Consider the following 23916-nt stretch of genomic DNA (forward strand, 5'->3'; position numbering starts at 1 on the left):
TAAGCTACAGTGACAGCATTGTAGCTCTCCTTAACTGCACAACTTCTCATATAAAAAAATGAGAAGTTACATCTGCATATCCTCATATGAGGATCCAGATCCTCATAACTGCACTTGGGTATGTGTGAAGTCTAACACGCAAACCCAAAACTTTATACTGACATCATCTGTGACTCAGACTCGCAAAAAGCCAGCAAAGGCACAAAAAAGCAGACCCTGAATGAAGGTGTTTCACCATAGCCACATAAACACATTTTAGCAAAGAAATAGCTTGATAAGTGTACCTTAATTATCATTGAAAATGAAAAGTAAGCAAATAACACAATACTACGTATCTATAGATATCAATCCCCAGCAATCTTGGATGAAATCAAACTAAAAGCTGTCAAGGAAGACAGGACAGATTTTTACATAGAACTCATCATAAAATCAATAATATCTTTAAGTCTTAATTTTACACAATACAATATCTCTGCTCTAATTGTCCTTGCAAAATAACGTCTTACTGACTTTGCACCAAATGTTAATGATCCAGAGAATATTGGTTTAATCAGGCTCTATACATCTATTGGCAGCCTAATCTGTTTTCCCATAATAGTGGATCAAAGGCATATGAGCCCTGTCTCCATGGAGCCTGCCTTGTGGGAAGTGAAATGGATTTCTAAAACACACACATACACGTATATATTATGCAACTACTACAAATTGTATTAAGAACTGTAAAGGAGAGCAGAGAATAAAGGGGAGGAGAGCAATATTTCAATTGGCGAGTCAGGAAAATGACATTTGAGCTGATACTTGGGTGTGACGAGGCTGGCGCAGGGAGTGCTTGCCAGGATGGGAGAATGGTAGATTCTCCAGACCAATTAATACCCCTTGCAATTTAAGGCCACTGCTTATTACTAAATTTTCATGGCAATTTATAATGTGATTTTTAGGTTTAAAACCCATTCTTTTCAATGTATTAATGCAATTTTAGAACAATGCTAATTATTATAAATACATAGCTTTTCCTTGAGGTTATAAAACTGAACAAGGAATCTATTCATCATATAGACAAATTCCAAGTAACAAGATGATCAGTAGATATATTAATTAATAAACTACTCTTAGAATTTTTAAAGTCAATGAATTAAACAGTTACTGTACTTACATTTGAGATACATATACACCAATCCCTTCATCTTGGCACAGGACATTTTTGCTTTAGTTTTTTAATGACTTTTTTTAATAACCTGGCCATAATTTTATGTATATTGCAAATTTTAAAAAGGGAAAGTTTACAACTATGGGAACAAAGCTATTGTAGAAGCTAATATAAGAAGAGTTTGGTATGTGTTCCCATTATCTTTCCTGGGTAAAATCCCACAGAGTTCAATTTACAGATGAAAGGTGAGAATCCTGCCCATTCACTCTCTGTTCCCATCCTTTCATCAGACAGGTCTTAACCCCACATACCTTGATCATTGTCTTGTCATTGCCTTCTCTGTTACAATGCTTCTGGTGCTCTGGTGCTCTTTTTCCCCCTGCATTCTATCCATTATCATCTCCCTACTTATTAAATCCCTAAATCATTTGCCTTCTATGTATTTATGTGACTTTATCATTAGTTTAGGAGCAGACTAAAAGCTTTAATGCTCTCAATGAAAATAAGAAACTAAACTTGCTGCCCAAATTTCTGTTATAATTGATAGACCTGAAAACACAAATGGAATATACTGAGTTCATCCAAGAATTCCTATTATTTATTTTCCCAGCTTTCCCCTTTTCTTGTGAGTTTTATACAGCTTATAAAATCTTACATGACATGAAAAAATAAACACGATAGCTATAATGTAACTTAAAAATTACAATCTGCTTAAGAATCTGATTACTCAGTTGCTAAATGATTTGAGATTGAAGAAAAAAAATCTGTTTTCAAGCCCAAGTAAGGATCAAATGGGGGAATTTTTGTGGATTGAATTTGAAATGTGAAAATAAAGCTCAAATGTCAAAACTTTCTTCTAAGGGTTCTCAAACAGGATTGTGATGGAATGAATTTAAGGCCAGAATCTCACAGACAGTGTTCATATTCCTTCTCCATTCTGTGCATGAATTCATCTAAAAATGTAGAATAGAAAACTATTTTGAATACCTAAAGTAAAATTATTCCTATGAAATTATGTCATGTTTCTATGGGCCAGGCACCATTTTAAGTGTTTTACTCACAGTAACTCATTTAACCTTCACAGCAACCCTGAGAAGTAAGTACTGTTGCTGTCATCCCCATTTTACAGGTGAGGAAACAAAAATAGAGAAATGAAGCAATTTGTCCAAGATCATTCTGATAGCAAGCAACAGAACCAGGAGTGTAACCCAGGTACGGCCCTGCTCCAGGGTACATTTTCTTAACCACTAGACCAAACCATACTGCTTCTCCGGAATTTGTTTTCTCTCCTATGTAACTGATGGGGAATCTTTGTCCCCAGAAAAGGGTGAAGTTGTAAGAGGCCAGGTAGCTATGCTGGAAATCTGAAGTGATGCCCATATCTCCTGTCTCTTCAACAAGCACTACTGGGAATATGTAGAGCTTAGAGTCACAGCCCTTTAATGAGAATGTCACCCAGACATGTCCCCAACCTCTTGCGCATCAGTAGCCTCCTGAGTTATAAAGTTGCTTTATAAGTGAAAGTCCCTTGTTAACTGTAAAACAATTACTATGAGGCATAATTGCATTTGGGCATCTCTCATGTCTGCCTCTCCCAGGGAGCAGTTGTGTCCACTTCATTTTCATTCCTACTGCCACAGAGTCTATTCAGGTTCTCATCACTTTATGTACAGGTTACCACTGTCACAGCCCAGCTGGCTTCTGGGAGGTTCACCACTTGTGAGCCAGACTTTCCTGCCCAGTGACACCACGTTAACCTTCCCTAAGTATTTTCTTCACAATCAATCTTTGCTCAAAATCTTCAGTGATGTCTTCTTTCTTCCCTGAGAGACTACAGTTAACATGGCAAAAGGTAGTTCTGATGTTTACTTTTTGGAATTGAACCCTAAAATGCTTCCTATAATTGCGTTCTGAAATCACTTTTTTTTAAATCATTATTTGCTCATAGAACACACTATTCTGGGAAGGGGGCATTGGGATGAGTTATTATTTAACGGGTATAGAGTTTCACTTTTACAGGATGGAAAGAGTCCTGGAGATGGATGGTGGTGAGAGTAGCACAACATTATAAACACATTTAATGCCACTGAAATGCACACTTAAAAATGGCTCAGATGGTAAATTTTATGTTATATATATTTTATCACGATAAAAAAATGGGGAAAAATTATATATATGAACACATTATTCCTATTCTGTTCTCTAAGCAATGGCTTATAGTCAAAATCAATACACATTGACCCATCCATCATCACACAATACCTAAACTCCTCTCAAAATCCTTTTTATACGTGCACAACTATATCCTCCTGCTCAGAGGCTCCGCCATCAGATTTATGTCCCTTGGCATGCTTACTCCCAGCCTGTATTTGGGGCCTTCCCCTTGACTAGAGTTTACTTCTCCCATTAAATCCAAATTAGCTAAAATCTACCTCCGACACATGAACTTTCTAAGGACGCTTCTTTCTTCTCCACGCTAACAAGACACATTGTGATGGGTATAAATGGGTGTACAAGACATTTTGCTTTCACTTTGTTGGTATTTCCCTTTCTACTAATAAATTTGGGCATCTTTTCGCCTGTTGATTGGCCATTTATGTTTGCTCTTCTGTGACTTATCTATTCATTTCACTTACCCCTTTTTCTACTGGGCCGTTAATCTTTTTCATTCATGGTAAGAACAACATTGGACCCAAATCTTAAACCATATGCAAAAATAAATCCTTTTAAAGAATGTTTATATATTACAGATATTGTATATTATAGATATTTTATATTTAAAATAGTAAAATGTTCTCATCAAATGCATTAGAAGTACTTTTCCAAATATTTGAAGACCACTACTTTTTTTTTTATATTTTAAAAAACTATTCTCAGATACATCCTTCTCTGTATAAACTCTGAATTATTTAATTTATTCAAGTTTTTCATTTCATTTAAATTTTTTAAAGCCTTTTTTGGATTGCAATTGGAATTGCATGGAGCTTTTAACATTAACTTTGAAAGAATTAACATTTTTAGGATGTTTAGTATCAAGGCTCTTTCACCAACAGAATAGTATGTCTTTTCATTTGTTTGGGACTTATTTTATGCTCTTCAATCAGACTTCATACCTTTCATCGTTTACATCTCTCCACTTTGAAATGTAATTCAAGTAAGACTTCTGAAACTTGAGAAATGAGTATTTCCAAAGTCAAAAACACTATAAATGTGAAAAAATTACTGTTTGTTAGCATTATTGTTGGCTCTACAACCGTTACCTTTTTCATTCGGAGAGTTTTTCATTTTTACATAGTTAATGTGCCTACCTATCATAGCTTCTGGATTTCTGGTCTTGCTTAAGAACAACTCTGTTATCCTTATGTGGTATATAGAGTCTCCTGGATTTTCTTTGAAGATTTTAAAATTATTTTATTGTTTGCATTCACATTTTTAATCCACCTGGAATTCATTTTTGTATATGGTTTAAGATTTGGGTCCAATTTTGCTCTTCCCATGACAGATGGTATGTTATGTCAGCACCATTTATTAGCTAATCCAACTTCTCCCCACTGACTTGAATCGACACTTTTATCATATATTAAATTCTTATACATGTTGGAATCTATTTCAGGACTCTCTATTCTATCCTACTGATTATTTAATCTCTCACTACACCAATCCCATATTGACTTAATTTCAGTGGTTTTCTATTAACTTATAGTAACTCATAACTTAAGTTCCCCTTCACTGGTCTTCATTTTCATACTTTCAAAGGCTATTCCCTGGTATTTTCTTTCCACACAAACTTTAAGATCATTTTATCCATATTAAAAAAAAAACACACACTGTTGGATTCTAATAGAAGTTGCATGACATTTATATAGCTCTGAAAGAACTGACATCTTTATCTATTGAAACTTTCAGCCAAAAACATAAACTGCCTTTATACTTTTTCAGATCTTATTTTATGCTCTTTGATAAGACTTCAAAGTTTTCTTCATTTTCATCTCCCCTTTTAAATTTTGTGATTAAACAAAAACACTTGACAATTGGGAAAATTAATATTTTTATTACTAAGTTAAAAACTGTGTGTGTGTGTGTGTGTGTGTGTGTGTGTGTAGATTAAAACACAATTATTTGGTATGACTATTAATGACTTCTGGAAATCCAGGGAAATGTGACAACATGGCTAGAGACATTGAAAAATGTTCAGATTTATGCCTGGAGAAAAGAAAACTTTGCTTTATGCTTAAAATTAGACTTAATTTTTTTCCTTTATTGAAATTCATGATTGCAAGCCCATCTGAAATGGGTTCAGTAACATTATCTCTGTTTATCCTTGCAATTAAAGATATTATCTAAAATGAAATATTTTCCTGTGCTGCTAGAAACAAAATATCTGAATAAAGTCATTATAGAATCATCACTAAAGCCTTACTTGACTAGAAAGTTTAGAAGCTTCCACGGCATGTTCAAAATCTGGTCTTCCAATTACAGCGGGCTCTTTATTCATTATTCCTTGCCCTTTCTTGTATTCTGCCTAAAATGAATAAATAAGACAATGTTAAATATTTCTACCCTCCAATGATGAACTACATTTACATTAGCCAAAAAAAAAATAACAGACCTTCATCTCATTAATATTCCTTACAACACATCAAACACTAAAACGTTGACTGCTAAAGCAGAAATTGATTTTATCCTGTGCTTACATGAACAAACTCAACTTTTTGCAGTAAAATCATTACTAATTTTGAGGCTAAGTGTTCAGTCATCATCATCTTTGTAATTATATATAAATACTAAAACAAAATATTAGGGAAATTTTCTGGGGAATTGAGACCCTGTACTCTCCATATAGGTAGCTTTTATAGTTTTGTTTATTCTCAGGAACTGTTCTGGTCATACTTGATTGACACGCAGTTGAATACAGTAACGATTGATTTTAGGGTGAATTTAGCCAATGTTATGAAAATTTTTGGTTCAAGTTAAATCATCATTTCCAACCAGGGTTTTCAGCATGTTTAAGTAAAATGGTATTAACAAAAGCGGGCACCTTAGAGAAGATAAGAAACAGTTACGCCATGTAGGAAGTGGACAAAGGTAAGTGTTGGTGGAACAGAATGTACGCAATGAACAGCAGCAATATGGAAACAAGGCCAAGCAAGAGACTTTGGAGCAGGGTGAGGGGAGAGATTATATGGGACCATATGACTGATAACCTTGACTTTCAGGCTGAGACATCTGAATGTCAACTTATACCTAAATAGTATTTATTTCTCTAAAAGTATGATGACACTAACCATAGGCAATTTGAGTTTGGGCTGTTTCTGCATATACCCAAATAATTAACATAATAAAATAGATAATTTAGGGGGGGGAAATTGAGATGTATTCATTTATATTGATTAGTTACACTAATTAAATGAACAATCCAACCACCACTGAAGCTATGCTTTGCCTCCTACAAAAGTAAGAAATCATTTCTGTTCAAGGTTTAGAAAGAGAAGTTACATTGCTTATGATCTTAGAGATCTGGGTTGCCATCTTGATGTCCGGTCGGTCAAGCTCTGCACTGTACGTGTGGGTGTCCTGCACGTCTTTCCTATAAGAAATCTGATCAGAGACAGTTTTGGTTAAAAAATAAATAAATTAGTAATTTCACATAGCTACTAGTCTTAGTGTTCATAACATTATTTATTCTCATAATAATAGCTTAGAGAGCCTACTGACCTTAAGTTGGCTTTTTGTGCATCTATTTGTATAGCTATATTAACTCTTTATACTATACCTATGTCTCACTGATATTAACATATTTGGGCCAGGCACAGTGGCTCATATCTGTAATCCCAGAACTTTGGGAGGCCTAGGTGGGCGGATCACTTGAGGTCAGGAGTTCGAGACCAGCCTGGCCAACATGGTGAAACCCCATCTCTACTAAAAATACAAAAATTATCTGGGCATGGTGGTGTGCGCCTGTAATCCCAGCTACTTGGGAGGCTGAGGCAGGAGAATCACTCAAACCCGGGAGGCAGAGGTTGCAGTGAGCTGAGATAGCACCATTGCACTCCAAACTGGGCAACAGAGTGGGACTTTATCTCAAAACAAAAACAAAAACAAAAACAAAACTTGAACTGAATTTATGCTACCTAAGAAATAAGACTAAGATCAAAGCACAAAACCAATCTTAAAGGGTCTTTATATCTACCACTTTATGAGCATGTCTTTGTATCTAAGTGTATATATTTATACTCATAAGCAGAATATCCTCATCAAGAACTTCAACTTACCCATCACAAAGTCTCAAGCCCCAGTGGGTGCAAGATAAGCCCAAGCACAAGAATATTGCAAATTATTTCCTTGGGGATGGTGGGTGGTGAAGCTCTGTAGTTCTCCAGCATTTGCCCTTTCAACTACACCCTTCTCTCCCTTCAAATGTTCAAAGGCCCATGCCTAGGAGATCTAAGGTACTGATAGCTTTATCACCCAATAAATATCACTGCAATGACTTAAGCCTCCCAAAATAAAAACAATCACATTGAGTAACATTCTCCTTCTGAATGCATGTTACACACAAGCCAAAGTATGGTAAGTAGAGATTTAAAGAGAAAAATACATAAATTTTGCCAAATGTACTTTAGATCACATTCGTCATTTAGATTAACTGGACTGGCAATCGGAAAGAGAGACAAGAATTGAACTGGCATAATGTCCGATGGCCCATGTTTCACTGGTCAGCTCACTTCTTTATTTCTTGCGATTTGTCTTGAGCTGAAGCAATATTTGCCAGATGTGGTTCTATTTGGCAATATCCCCAGGGACCAGCTGGCACTTAAAGTATATTCTATTAAAGTCATAATGCAAAGTGCACAGTCATGGACATTCTTAAAATCCATCTTCATTTTTTCAGAGCACAGAAAGATCACAGAAATGTATCACTGGACATCTGTACAAAATGCACAGTTAATTACATTGTGTACAAATATTTCTAATGTCACCTGCAACCTTTCTAAAATAGCATCATTTTGGGGTACTTATTAAAGATTTAGATTCCTGAGGTCCAGCCACAATCCTCTATAACAGAATTTTGATAGATGGTGCCCAAAAATCTAATTTTAATGAATTCCCTAGTTGACTGCTATAAACCAGTGTTCTGAGTAATATTAATATATCTTGTTAGTTTCCTTTCAATCTAGCAGAATTAAAAATTTCACCCTTTCTTACTCCTTTTAAAAATAAGATCAAGTGTAAGAAGTGACACTGCATTAATACATCAACAGGCTCCCTGTGCATTATGTTATTTTATTTCAATGAAACATTTACATACACTTCTATTTACTCTTTTATGAGCTTACATTTGCTTCACCACCAGGACTATTTTTTAAACTACATTTATAATCATGAATCTGTCTGACAAGTGAACACAGCTGAAACACAATTAGTATAATTTCAGAAAGAACATCTGTTTTCTTCCATATTTATATTTTCAGAGGTTTTATGTTAACAAGTCATTTCAGGTAGGTTTTATGCATACAGGTAGTAAAAGGAACATAAAAATAAGCTGGAAACTGAGTTATTTTGCTGGGCGGATTTTAAATCTTTAGGGATTTTTTTTTAAGCAGGCCAATTCCATTGGCTTCAAAAAGCAACATGCTTATCCACAAATGATGGTAAATCAATCTCATCCTACGCCGAGTTAAATACAAGCTGTGTAAACAAAAACTGGCTCTCAGGTGAAAACAAACCCAAATTATTATCCACCTACAAGACTAACTGTTTCTAAGTTACTACATTCATACGAAAACCGCAGGGGGGAAATGTCTTTTTGTTTAGAAAAGAATGAGGGTAAAAATGGAAACCCTTACTTTTTGAAAAGAACCGCAACCTTTCAGAAATCTAAGCTTTACATGGGTTACCTAATTATATGCTGTTCAGCCTAATGACTGCGTGAAGAGAGGTGAAGGGCACAAAGGCGGCAGGAGCAGGACTTTGAATAGGGCCCCATCATCCATGTAAATTGCAAATTAGAGGCCGGCATATGTGACTCAAAACAAATATTAAGATTGACATGAACTGCAAATTCAAACAAGAGGACACCACGGAGCCACACAGAAAAAAGCTTCCGCGCCTGATCACTTGTCAGATCTTCCAGAATATCACTCCTTGGGACTATTCCATAGGAAAGGGGGCTTATGTTGGGGGACATTCAAGAAGGTTACACTCCTAATGTCACTATCTACAAGGGTGTCTGAATATATATGGAATGGCAACATGGCTTCCTGCACAGATGTCTCATTGTCCTACACGTAACTCATTGCTAGTGTCAGAGGCGTCTGAACCAGAGCAACTCCATCTTGAGAAGGGAATGGGTAAAATGAGGCTGAAACCTACTAGGCTGCATTCCCAGATGGTTAAGCCATTTTAAGTCACAGAATGAGATAGGAGGCTGGCAAAAGATATATGTCATAAAGACCTTGCTGACAAAACAGTTTGCAGTAAAGAAGCTGGCTAAAACCCACCAAAACCAAGATGGCGACGAGAGTGACCTCTGGTCATGCTCAGCGCTACACTCCCACCAGCATCAAGACGGTTTACAAGTGCCCATGGCAACATCAGGCCGGTACCCTATATGCTCTAAAAAGGGGAGGCATGAATAATCCACCCCTTGTTTAGCCTATCATCAAGAAATAACCATAAAAGTGGGCAACCAGCAGCCTTCGGGGCTGCTCTGTCTATGGAGTAGCCATTCTTTTATTCTTTTACTTTTCTAGTGAACTTGCTTTCACTTTATGGGCTCACCCTGAATTGTTTCTTGTGTGAGATCCAAGAACCCTCTTTTGGGGTCTGGATCAGGACCCATTTCCTGTAACACTAGGTTTAAGGGAACCTCATCTGACATTTCTCAATATGTATTTGCTCCAATCTACCATCCATCAGAGCTCAGGAAGAATAAAAAATGTAACAGCAGAAGAGAGGCTTGGAGGTCAAAGCGTGTGTATGCATATGTTTTTTTCTATTCCTTAATAAATTCAAACCCTAAATACTAATCATATTGGAACAGTGGACTGGCCTTCACTCTTCAGTCTTCTCATGACAATGTGGTACTCTATAAATCTTGTTTTGCATAAGGACAGGGAAAAGAAGAAATCATCAACTCAGCAGAGATGTGAACTTGAGGGTCAATAATTGCTTTTACATCATTTTCCTTAATGTCTTGTTCCCTGCTCTGTCCTCGGAGCATAGCAGAGAACAAACAAGGAGGAGGAAGAACAGGAGGAGGAGGGGGAAAAGAGGAGGAAGAAGAAAGAAAGATTAAAGAAGAGAAAGAAGGAAGGAGGAGGGGAGAAAAAGAAAATAATAATAATGATAGTCTCAATTTTAGACTATTACGTACCATATTAAGGACTTAATGTTCACTCCCTCACTCAAACATTTTTTCAAGGTATGACCGTACGAAATTTTTCAATCATAATATCTGCTAAATTTTCATTTCCTTACTACTCATCTACTTCATTTATTTTCTTATTTTTATTAGAATAATTTTAGTCAATTCCACAAAAGAAATAACTGTAATTTTAATGAGCATTGCACTGATTCTATAAAATGCCTTAAAGAAAAATGATATCATAACAAAATGTCAGTCTTTTCCTAGGAGAAGGTGGTATATTCCTCCATTTCTTTAAATGTTTTATTATACCTTTAAATGAAGTTTCATCATTTTGTTCTATACGTCTGGCACTGGGCAAAGAAATTATCATATTATCATTTTTATACATTTATCTTGTACTCAAGATGATCCACTTTTTCCTTTTAATAGTGAATAACAGTATAGAGTCTTATCTGAAAATAGTGATTCTGGTTTCTTCCATAGGAACACCTAGAATTATTACCTTATGTGCTTGATCTCTTCCTCTTGGCTTCTTCTCACTGAATGTATCTCTTTATTCTTTCTCATTTATCTAAGTCATTCTCCTATCTAATCCCTTTGTAGTGGGCATGTGTTAAATTTTCTTGTCAGCCTAGGTTTTTTAATTTGGAAACAGCTCCCCCGTCACTCCATGTGATTGGTGGGCCTCTGAAGTTCAGCCTGCCTTCATGTTGACTTAGGCTGTCCAGTCAGATACCCCATCCATTTGGAAACCATGATTAATGAAACTGGACAGACACATAACCCAACCAAGGCCAGAGTCATTTGAATGATCTGAGGCTGGAGGAGAAAGAGCTGCTCTTCTTTTCTCTGAGATCAGCTGCTCTAAGGATGATTCAAGTTTGGAATCACCAGCTGTCACCTTGAATCCACAGAGAAAGCACCTGTCTGAAAGTGTCATACACAGCCCAGTGCCCAGAGATGGGGAGAGAGGAAGAGTACTGGTAACACTGTGAAGCCTCCAGCCCACTTATGCCTGACGATAGCTTGGATTTGCCAATTACATACACAACAGAATCTCATTTTTCACTTGCACTAACTTGAGATAGATTTCCATCACAAAATCTAGAGAGTTCTAACACGGCCTCCATTTCACTTTTTTTTTTTTTTTTTTCTTTTTTGGAGATGAAGTCTTGCTATGTCACCCAGGCTGAAGTACAGTGGCATGATCTCAGCTCACTGCAACCTCCACCTCCTGGGTTCAAGCAATACTCCTGCCTCAGCCTCCTGAGTAGCTGGGATTACAGGTGAGCACCACTACACCCAGATAGTTTTTGTATTTTTAGTAGAGACGAGGTTTATCATGTTGGCCAGGTTGGTCTCAAACTCCTGACCTCAAGTGATCTTCATACCTTGGCCTCCCAACGTGCTAGGATTACAGGCGTGAGCCACCACACCCAGCCTCACATTTTTCTACAGTGTCAAATCTGTTTTTTGTTGCTTCCAACGAATATTTGAATTCCATCAAAATCTGTCTCTGAATTTCTTTATCTCACCATATTCACTTTCACCCTGAGCTCATATTTTTATCTTATTTTATTGTCTTTTAATCTCAGCTTGTTCTCTCCTTATAATCCTTCCACTTCTGTTTCATAAGAGCCATGTCTTTTGCATGTTCCCTACGCTCATGCAGAACCTCCAAGGTGCCCGGCTATCCTTTTCTGCATCAATTCATTAAATCCTCACTTCATCCCTGATGTGTCTTGACTCAACTGGGCTACATCAACACTCCCTTCTAAGGCTGGAACTACATCCTCCAGAATACCTTTCCTTAAATAGTTCTGGGTTAGACATGGCCAGTAAGAGAAATGCATATGAGATTGTGAAAGCGGACGTGAAATAGACGCCTTTATTCTGCAGGTATAGGCAGACACACGTGCAGTTGGAGGATTCACAGTGGCCTTCCAGCAAGCTTTTTATACTCAGGCAACAGTGATTTGAGACTCTCTGGTAGGTGAGTTAATAAACCAGAGAAAAGCAAAACCTCCACAGACTCTCCCTGAAGTGAAAGTCAAGGAGATGACTTTCACTTGGAGATGAGAAGATTGAGACAGCTCAGGAATGGCAACCTTGCAGGAGCGATAGCCAGCCAGCCAGCCAGCCAGCCAGCCGTGGGGTCTAAGGTCTGCATGAGCAGACAGACCTTAAAGAAAACAAATCCAGCTGACCCAGAACCCTTTGAAGGTTAAACTGATTCTTGGTGAGAAGAAACTAGACAGGATATATAACCTTTTAAGTTTGTGGAACAGAGGCAAATCATGTAACTGGTATATAGTGGTAATCTTTAAGCAATGGTTCAACCCATCTCAGGAAAACCTTCGTCTTTAGCAAAACTCTCACATTAGAGAAGCCCTCCAGGTATCATCAAATAGGCATGTGGACTGCTAATTCCATCTTAAATGATGCTTATCTTTGTCTAGGCATGCTGTGCGTAGAAACCTACTAAATTATTAAATTGTAAATATTATTTTTCTGTAAGAGAATATAAGCCTTTTAAATATAAGTAAAAGTAGGTTCTGATACTATTCAGAAGAGATAAAAAGTTTTCAATCTTCCAAAAGGAGGAGTAAAATACAGAGTTATGGCTAGAATGGCTTATCATTTAGGATTGCTGTCACTGTTTATAAATCTATAGTTGATAAAAGTTGTCTTATTTTCTTATTCATGATTTAATTTTATCACCACCATATTGTGATATAGAAGGCAGAATAAGTATTACTAACTATTCTGTCTTAGAGATGAATAAAACACTAATATATCTAATTTTAATGCTAAATCCTAAAGCACCATTATTGTAAGTCTCATTGGGGAACTACAGAGAGCCACAATTGTTTTTCTAGTATCATTTTACTGATTTATCTTTAAGCTTTCTCACTTTCTGATGGAATAGAAATTGTTTACCGATAAGTTTTTATTAATTTTAAGAAAGTACATGTATCATTCTTGAAAAGAACATTAAGTCTTTCATTTCCCACGCTGAATACTTCTTTCTAATACACATTGAATCGATTACCAATATGGTGTTTTGGAAAAGTTTACCACTCCAATTTCATCACAAGTCTGTATAGACCACATTACTTACAAAACTTAAAATAGAGTTTAAAATTTGTTTGACTTATTTCAGAACTATTGGACTTCATGTCTCTGATAAGACTGATGAGAACTAATAATGTAACTAGGGCTTTCATTATAAGCCCATCTTTAGGGGAAAGTCACTGGATAGAATATCTCCAATTTCTCTAATTACATTAGAAAAAACTGGCAGGGGTATGTCCCTTAGGGTACAAAAAGATTTCGATTGGCTGTTTTTAATCATCTTCTGATTATAGTATTAATAAGATAGGTTCAGGAAACTTTTGGATATGCCCTTCCGACCTAAACATTTCTTAACATAAATTTCATATTGATTTGGCCTTTTATAAATTGAACTTCCTTTAATTGTTTCAAATTAACTATGACATCACTCTAAACTCCCAAATCATCCTTTAAAAATAGAAGGAGGACCAAATAGAACCAATAATGTATGCCAGCGAATTTTAAGATGGAGGCTCTGCTGTGAAGCTCCTTACACATGTTTCATTTAACACTTGTGAGAATCTTCAGAGGTAAATATCGTTGTCCCCATTTTACAGATGAGAAAATTGAGATTTAGAGACATTAAGTAACTCATCCAGGGTCATCCACACAACGTGTGCCCAAGAAGCATTTTAACCAATGTCTGACTCCAAATTCCTTTTTTAGTATATGCTACTGATACAGGAGTTAAGAGCAAATTATTTAGGCAGATAGTGAGGGTAAGGAAGTCCTTGATAAGGCTTTCCTTTTAATGAAAAGCAGCCCCAAAGTCTTTTTCTTTTCTAACAAAGAGCAGCCTGTAAAATCGAGCTGCAGACATACGCAAGTGAGCTGGAAGCTTGCAAGTGTGAATGTTAGCAGTTGTGACAATAGGAAAACGCTACCTGGTAGTAGGCATGTTCAAAATGGCAGCTCCATCTTCCCTTTTCCTTTCCAACATTGTGTGCAGTAGGGAGCAGACAACATGGAAACCGCCAGGCAAAGACTCCATTTGCATAATATGATTAGGGCGGGGCAACCAGCTTCCTCGCAGTCTATGTAAATGTCACACTGGTCCAACCAATCTGTGGGCCCTATGTAAATCAGAAACCGGCTCCTCAAGCCTATCTATAAAATCTGGTGCACTCTACCACAAGGCACAAGTCCCATTTGGGTGCACCTCTCTCTCACAAGAAAGAGAGCTGTTCTCCTTTCTCTTTCTTTTGCCTAGTAAACCTCCACTCCTAAACTCACTCCTTGTGTGTGTCCCTGTCCTTAATTTTCTTGACATGAGACGATGAACCTCAGGTATTACCCCAGACAATGACGCCACTTCACTACAGTAGAGGATATTCTAAGAAATAATTATTTTTACTGTTTGGAGATCATTTAATTTTGGGGTGGCGCAAAAGACCACTGCCTCCAGAAAACTCTTCCCCGGGAACTCCAATACTCAGAGGTGGAAATTCATCCATGCAGTCACATGAGCCCTCTCCCTCATTCTTTTCTGCTTACTCACATTACCAAAGGCACAAGAGAGAGACATCTTGGTTCACTAAAAGATATTAGAAATCTGACTTGATTTTGGTGGAAACATAAAAAAGTTAGGCAAAGATGTTGACTTCCATTGTTTTCAGGTGAATCAGATACACATATGACACACTTTTATTTTAAATTAAATGAAGTCATTTATAGCCATAGTGCAAAGTGACAGTCTGCATTATGAAAGAGTAATTCTACTAGTAAATTCTCTGCTATGAGTTTCATTGGGCTGAACTTTTACAGGAGACAGGTTTATGGGAGATTGTCTTTTATAGAGATTCCGTAGATCCACCCACTGATCCAAGAGATGCACTTTCAAGACTTATGTTTAAATTTCATATTGTAGGGACAACAAATGTATTATTCTAAGTGGCTTGACTCCAGAGGAATATCAACTACTTCACAGGTAGAATACAAATATCATTCTCACTTTAAATCTGAGTAAATAGTCTTAAACACTTTCTAAATCCTATTATATGTACAAACTTTGCATGCAAAGGTTGAGTCAAGTCGGCAGAGGAGTATAAGCAAACACAGCCTTCTCCCATAAGTACACAGTATTGAATGAAGGAGAAAAGGGCTTTATACTCTATTCCCTCAATCCCTCAATCAAAGACCTTTTAGAAGAAAAGGCAGAGTTAAAATAATAAGCCCAGTTCTATGATAAGGAACTTCCGTATTTGAATTTCATTGAATTATAGAGTTGGAAAGAGCCTCCTGGGGATCCGTGTAACACCAGACCTCAACCCAGATCACCAGACCACCTTCTATCCCGTGGCCTTTTATGTGAATTTCGTCTCTTCAGTGCCAAAATACTGGAAACTCGGGGTTTCTCTGTCATTCTTTCCTGCAGTGCATTTGAAATCTGAAGATAACCTATTTTGCTCCCCGTTTTTAAAAACTGCATTTAAAACCTTGACTAATTGCCAGTGACCTTTAAGGTGGAGACAGCAAAGTGGAACAGACAGAGCAGACTCAGGAGTTTGATTTCTTAGTCTCATTTTCCTCATCTACAAAATAAGAATCAGTACAGGGTTTTCATGAGAATCGGAAATGATCAAAGTCCTGGCATAGTTCCTGGTGCATGGCTATGCTCAGTAAGTGGTAGTTATTATGATTATTACAGTCATCCTTAAGCAAACAGTTCTTATAAAGCACCCCCTTAAAAATAACCCTTAAAATAATTACAGACATGTAGCTTCTTCATCTCCTAGCAATCTTAAACAATGTTAGAAAAGTGCTCTGCTATTGGCATATGTTTGTATATTTGGGATAAAACGTAAAACCTCATTCCACTTTTTTACTTAAACATTTGCTTACTGCAATTTAATATCAAATAACAGTTGCCATTCTGTGGAAAACACTGAACAGTGGGACTATGGGGGCACATGGTCAGCCAAGCACCATTCCATTAAGGGACTAAGTGGCAGAACAGACTCGATGTGAGATGACAACTGTACTTCAGGTACTTTTCCAAGAAAGGGAGTTTCTTGACCCAAAAAAGACAGGCATTTTATCTTAACTGATTTTAACGCATAAAGAACCTGACCAACAGTTCACACATTCCTCTTGGAGAGAAGTCAGGATGAGGAGATTAAAAAAAAAGCTTCCCCTACAATTCCAGGAAGAAATTACTCTTCTAGGCCACCAGGATGGTGGTGGTAATTGAGCAACTGCATGCAAACCTTGATGCAACTGCTAACCTTTACCAAAGAAGAAACTGATTTTCTACTGACTGACTTCCTCTGTCTTGGCTTTAAAGTCAGCCATTAGGCATCTATTGCTGTCATATTCCCCATGGGTCTTAGGTTGGACCATTTGTTCTTACAAACATCCTAAAAGAAACAATAGGCCAGGCATGGTGGCTCATGCCTGTAATCCCAGCACTTTGGGAGGCTGAGGCAGGTGGATCATGAAGTCAGGAGTTCAAGACCAGCCTGGCCTAGATGGTGAAACCCCGTCTCTATTAAAAATATAAAAATTAGCCCGGTATGGTGGCGGGCACCTGTAATCCCAGCTACTCGGGAGGCTGAGGCAGAGAACTGCTTGAACCCGGGAGGCAGAGGTTGCAGTGAGCCGAGATTGAGCCACTGCACTCCAGCCTGGGTGACAGAGCAAGGCTCTATGTCAAAAAGAAAAGAGAAAAGAAAAGAAAGGAAAAGAAAACAGTAGTGGGTACAATATAGCTGGTGTTCATGAATGATCCTTCTGTGGGCCATTGATTCCTGATGCCCTTTCTTCCAATTCTTCTGTGATTCTAGACTTAGAAGCCATGAGCTTCAGCATCAAGTCAAGGAAGCTCTGGAAATGCTTGATAACCCAATAGGTCTGAAGGATCTACATTCGTCTTGTGCAAAGCAAAATTCCAATGCCTGAAAGTGCCTGACAACATAAAGGCATTCAGCAAGGTGTTAATGACTGTGGATAGAATAATTCAGATGTACCTCTGACTGATAAGAAATATTACAGTCTTTTTTGAATAGGGCTGTTGTAATGTTTAAATTTCAGCAAAATAATCATAAGCCCTGATATGACTTAACTACAGTTTGCTAGAAAATCATGAGAAATGAGCTTCCTTACATTACTCTGGTGTTTATTGACCTCCATGGCATGTTTAACCTCAGGGGGCTCCTTCATGTGGGCATAATCTGAGAATCCTTTGGCGGCATCATGTTTCTGCTTGTAGGCCACCTGAAAAACACAAATAATTGTTAGTCCCATTTAGAGGCATATAAATTATTGCCTGCTAATTTCAGTGTTTTGCCAGGACTTTATATATTTGAATACCACCACTGATAGTTAATTTACCTAAATCTCTGTAACAAGACAATATCCACAATGCATTCATCTTTGTGCTTCTGTTTAGATTCCTAATTCTACCTCTTTGTTGTTTACTTCAAAATGTCCTTGACCAAAGATGAAATTTCCTTTTTATTCATCTAGCTTAAACCTTAGGTGTAGTTTTGGGAAATCATCCATATCCAAGAGCTTTCTGGGATATGGATGTCAGAGATTTAAATCTTGGAAAAACAACTAAGTAGAAGGGAATTATAGGATATTTGAAAGCAAATTGTTTGTTTTCAAATGATTGGGTCTGATTTTATGTAGGCACAGCTATAAGATAACATAAGCCTCATTAAGTGCACAAACCTTTGGGAGAAAATATAGCATGCAGGCAAAATTCTCAGATATGTCAAGTCTCGGCCTCCATTAGGGAAATGGACCAGTGCCATCCATTACCACCATGTTGAATTTCCTCCATACTAGGATGGAGAGGGGATATGAGAAAGATATCTCAGAAGTAGATGTAACCAAACTCAACCACAAAGTTGGAAAGTAAAGAAGAACCTAAAGACAGCAACCAAGTTATCCCCTTGGTCTCCATTAATATTATTAACCTATTTATTTCCTTCATAATGTTTAATTACTTTGTTTAGTTTATGTATAATTACTTATCTATCTTCCCTTACTAAACACAACTGTCATGTTCACTGAATCCTCAGAACCCAGAATAGTGCCTGGCACAAAACATTTGCTCAGTGAATGAATAAATAAATGAATGAATAACTAAAAGAATGAGAATAAGACAATAACAAATGAAGGACAGAAAGGCAATATTAATTTTAAAATATACTAAACGTTTAATACTAAAAGGATGTTAAATGGAGTTGGAATTACTTGACATGAGAAAAATGGCAACTTAAGAAAGAAAAAGTAGGCTGGACTCAGTGGCTCATGCCTGTAATTAGGGAAGTCAAGGAGAGAGACTCACTCACAACAAAGTGAGGTCCCCATCTCTACTAAATATCGAAAATTAAGCAGGTGTGGTGGCACATGGCTGTTGTCCCAGCTACGTGGGAGGCTGAGGCAGGAGGACTGCCTGATCCCAGCAGGTAGAGGCTGCAGTGAGCCACGGCATTCTACCCTGGGTGACAGAGCAAGATCCTGCAAAAGAAAGAAAGAAGGAAAAAAGAAGGAAAGAAAGAAGGAAGGAAGAAAGGAAGAAAGGAAGAGGAAAAGGAAAAGAGAGGAGGAAAGGAAGGAAAGGAAAGAAGGAGAGAAAGGAAATAAGGAAAAGAGAAAAGAAAGAAGAGAGGAGAGAGGAAAAGGAAAAGAGAAAGGGAAAGTAAAAGAAAAAGAAAAACTAGAACAGGCTTTACCAAGAACAAAACAAGATCTAGTTTTCAATGAAAAGAATATATAAAATTAAACTTAAGGAGAAAGTTTTTACCAATATGAGCTCCTTGGGCACATGTCTGTCTCACACATCTTTTTATCCTGTGCCTAACATAGTGAATGACAGAGTAGAAATGCAATAAATGTTTAGTGAACAGATGAATAAATGAGTTTACTAAACATTCTTGTGAGCTTAAACTCTTCACTGGCTTTTATAAACAGTATTAACCACCTATTCAACTTGGATAATATACCTATCTAAAGGATTAATGTGCTAAGTCTGATTTTTACAACTAAAGTCATCGAATCTTGTCATCCAAAAAAAAAATGTCATCTGGTATAACTATCAATGTTTAAATTCCCTCTCTGGACCGCCGTCTAGTTTTTCAAAAATTTCCACTGAAAGAGAACTCAACCTGGGCCACCACAGCCTCTAAATTTTGAAAGCTCAGATTGAAAGTTCTTTCTTTACTGAAACCCCAATCTATCTCCCCGCTAGCTGCATCTATGTGGCCATATGAAAAGAGCCTAGTTCATGAGACAGAACTTTCAATGTGGGAAGACAGCCGTCAATGACTTCTGTTCCTCCAGACTCACAGTATGGATTAAAGTGCTGCGCTCCTGAACACCTTACATGCTCTCTTCAGCCCAAATCCCAATTTATCAATCTCTTTCTTAAGGTGCTCACAATGGTCGGACCAATCTTAATTAGAACTGTTAGATTTAATCCAGGTTATCACCTCCCACATGCTAAACGTTATTAACACATCCATAGATCACAACATTTTTCTTTTGATGGCTATGCTGAGACTTCTGTCAACTGATGCCTTTAAGTCTTATTCAGTCCTGCCCAGCCATGTTTCTACCTCCAATCCTGTGGATTTGGTTGGTTACCAGGACTCAGAAGCAGCACCTCACAATGTTCCAGGGATAATTCATCTTGTTAGAGTCTGTCCACCAACATACTCCATCAAGATATCTCCCTCTGGTGACTGTATCTTTACATTTTCACCAATTAATTATGTTAAGCAGGAAACCCTTTAAGAACCTCCATTCAGGTGGAGAAAGTCCATTATCTCAGTTCTATTACATTCTGTGTTATAACTCAGAGGTAGGGAAAGGAGGAGTTTCATGGGTACCCAAGTCTATAAAGCCAAAAACCTCTGTGAGATTTGCTCCTTCTTCTTAAATGAAAAGAACTAGTATATGCCTATTTCCTTTTTCATGGTTGCCTGGTTTATTTTGTACTTTAGACCTACTATCATATACTTGTGACTTTATAAATGTAACCAATGCAGCTGATCATTTTGTGGGTTATCACAGAAATGATGAGTCATCAAGCACAATTTTAAAAAGCACTGTTTCTAAAAAGGCTATGTAATTTTCTACTTGCAGCATTAAAATCGTCATTTCATTTATAGCCGCTACTAAGTACCACTTTAGAATTAAGATTACATCAAATTGGAGGGAGCTGAACTTTAATTTATCATATTCATTTTCTTCCTTAAAATAGCTAATGGAAAATTGTGCCAAGCTAATAAATTTGCTGATAAATTTGATTTCTTAGGATTTGTCTTTATTGTGTGGCATTTCCCTAGATTAAAGCTGTTTTCTTCATACTTTGAGAACTGAGATTGTCATGTTACTGGGAACCTGGAGACAGGAGTCCACTTGGAATAGTCATATACACTTTGTTTATATAAGTGATAAATACATTTATTTTATATTTTTGATCTCACAGCATATTTTATATTTCATATGTATACAGATAAAATGCACATTTATGTTTAACTTATAGATTTTTTTTGGCATTTACTTATTTATTCATTTATTTTAGAGATGGAGTCTCACTATGTTGCCCAGGCTGGTCTTGAACTCCTGGGCTCAAGAGATCTGCCCACCTTGGCCTTCCAAAGTTCTGGGATTACAGGCATGAGCCACAGCATCTGGCCAAATTTGGCACTGAAATTGGGGGTTTCACAGATGCCCTGAAGCTTCTCCCTGTCCTCGCTTTCAGAAAATTCATAGATCTCTAAATTAAAGTTTACTGGACAAGGAGGTCAAGTATGAAAATTAAAATAATGGCTTTGCCTCTGAAAAGTAGGATTTATCTGGCTCCTTAATTCTACTTGATGGTTATTTATTGTGTCTAACAACATAGCATAGGATGCTACAAAGACGATCAGAATAATAACATAACTTACATTATATTTTATATGACACAGGTAAATGTGCTGTTATTCCCATAGCATAGACACCTCTGGACTTCTGAAACAGAATCCTGTGACCACCGTGGATGAACATAGACTCTCATTAAGCTGCAGTTCCAATGCCTGAGTAGCCTGAATTGCTTCTATGATAAGGCATTATTTAGCCTTTGCCTGAAACAGCCCTAATGGGAAGGATCTCGCCACCTCATGGCATGGTCCATTTCATTTTCAGAAGCTTTCTTTGTAATCTGTGCTTATAAAATTGTTAATAGGGGATAGCTAATAAAATGGCCTCCTAAAAACTCTACATCTCTCTCTTTTTCTGGCATTTCTTCCTTTCAGGCATTTTCTGTAAGTGTTCATCTAGCAAACTTTACCTTATCATTCTAGTTTGAATTTAAGCATCTGAGAGTGTTTGCAAATTGACTTTAAGATAATAGTTTGTTGTAATAATTTGTCAGAAGTTACAGAGACTTTTCATTAGAACCCAGAATATCATTAAATTTCTGAATTCATCCAATACTCCGAGTTAGGATATCACAAATCTGATACTATTTGGACACAGTAAATGTTAGTTCTTTAATTATCATAGATACTGTCAAATGGTTCTTATACTTTCTTGCCCCTCTGATTAGGTAAACTCTAAGAATCACAATTTTAACAATAATAAAATTGATGTACGTAACTCTAAAGAAATGTTATGAGTTACATAAATCTTTGAAATAGCTACCTTATTCAAAATCTAGGTTTTTCTTTATTAATAAGTTCAGTGACTAATTACAACAATGGAAATCAATGCTAATTGTGAGTGCATACGCACCTTTCCCAGTGGTGCCTATTTTAGTAAAGGATAACATGTTAACAATGTCAGTGGGAACCTATTCTGACAAAACAAATGATAGATTCCAAAATATACAACCTGGATTATTTTTCATGTTAAGTTCTATGTTGAGAGCTGTTGTGTGCTTCCAAAGAAATGAGGATGCAAACATCGGAAAAGTTGCCTTCCCAAGGAAGTAAAAAAGCAATAATAGATTGTTTTCCTTTTCTTTCTTTATTGCTTAATTGTTGCTTGTCACATATCAAGTGTTGAGTTGTAATTATCTGCTTTTTAAAGTAACCCACATTATCAGCAAGTGCTTAGGTGGCCAGATATTGGCAGGAAAAATAAAGGACATTAGTCACAGTCACCCATGCAGAACCTTGACATCATATATTTTAAGCTGCATGTTGCATAACTGAGATTAGTTTACTGCCAAGTCAGGTACACAGTGGACATTTAAATGTGTAATAGTGAAATACTTAAAGGTGTTCTGCAAAGAATAACTATGCTCAGCATTTTTCAAGAGTAATGTATTTTCAGACTACTTAAAAATAGCTAATGCACGCTGGGCTTAATACCTAGGGGATGGGTTGATATTAAATAGGTGCAGCAAATCACCATGGCACACGTTTACCTATGTAACAAATCTGCGCATCCTGCACATGTACCCAAGAACTTAAAAAAAAATTTTTTTAAATAAGATTATCTACGTATCTCTACTTAAAAAGATTCTGGGGAAAGGTAGGGTGCAGTGGCTCACACCTGTAATCCCTGCACTTTGGGAGTCTGAGGTGGGCAGATCGACTGAGGTCAGGAGTTCGAGACCAGCCTGGCCAACATGGCGAGACCCCTTCTCTACTAAAAAAATACAAAAATTAGCTGGGTGTGGTGGTGTGCGCCTGTAATGCCAGCTACTCAGGAGGCTGAGGCATGAGAATAACTTGAACCCGGGAGGCAGAGGTTGCAGTGAGCTGAGATCAAGCCACTGCATTCCAGCCTGGGTGACCAAGCAAGACTCCATCTTAAAAAAAGAAATTCTGGGGAAAGAAGTAAACTTGCTTGCTTAATAAGAAAAAGAGGGTTGGAAATGGTAGGAAAAACATAGCATAGTGTGTGGTTAAAAACCTAGACTCTGGGGCCAGACTGCCCATATTCATGTGCTGGCGCTGCCATTTACTGGCTGTGCCACCTTGGCCAACTGACTTAACCTCTCTGTGCTTCAGTCTCCACAACTCTAATCTGGGGACAGCTCATTGGGTTGTTGTGAGGACTGACTGGCATAAATACACATGAAATGCATAGAACAACTTCTGTGTGTTTACTATTATTAACCTAAAATGTGAAATGAAGAATACAAACTATGTAAAAGGAAGAACATCCTTAGAAAGAAAATTTTAAAATTCCACAAAATCCATTTTACAAGTTTTTACTGAGCACTCTCTATGTGCCAGGACTCTTCCGAGCACAAGACCAGAGCAAGGAACAAGACAGATGAGGTCCCTGCTCTCATGTAGCTGAGAGAGCTAAAGAATAGATTAACAAAATAACCTCCCCA

At 37.2% G+C, this 23916-nt stretch overlaps 1 protein-coding gene and 1 long non-coding RNA gene across 6 annotated transcripts in view; one reads left to right on the forward strand and one right to left on the reverse strand.

Moving 5' to 3' along the window:
- NEBL (nebulette) overlaps positions 1-23916 on the reverse strand; it is a 518729-nt gene that overhangs the window by 82941 nt on the left and 411872 nt on the right. Inside the window, exons 5-7 of one of the 4 annotated variants that reach the window (XM_024253876.2) lie at positions 17733-17843; positions 6644-6745; positions 5568-5669 (exon numbers count right to left, since the gene is read on the reverse strand). The exons of the other annotated variants lie outside the window; for them this stretch is intronic. Coding sequence (XP_024109644.1) covers positions 5568-5669; positions 6644-6745; positions 17733-17843 — 315 coding nt within the window. The remainder of the gene's footprint in view (positions 1-5567; positions 5670-6643; positions 6746-17732; positions 17844-23916) is intronic. 4 annotated transcript variants of the gene reach the window in all.
- LOC129048189 (uncharacterized) overlaps positions 1-23916 on the forward strand; it is a 65300-nt gene that overhangs the window by 17582 nt on the left and 23802 nt on the right. Inside the window, exons 3-4 of one of the 2 annotated variants that reach the window (XR_008510310.1) lie at positions 2277-2359; positions 21554-21844. This is a non-coding gene — a long non-coding RNA (uncharacterized LOC129048189). Of the gene's footprint in view, positions 1-2276; positions 2360-21553; positions 21845-23916 lie in introns of those variants that run through there. The other variant, XR_008510311.1, reaches the window with a different exon arrangement.

Source organism: Pongo abelii, chromosome 8 (genome assembly GCF_028885655.2).
Source record: "Pongo abelii isolate AG06213 chromosome 8, NHGRI_mPonAbe1-v2.0_pri, whole genome shotgun sequence".
Lineage (NCBI taxonomy): Eukaryota > Metazoa > Chordata > Mammalia > Primates > Hominidae > Pongo > Pongo abelii.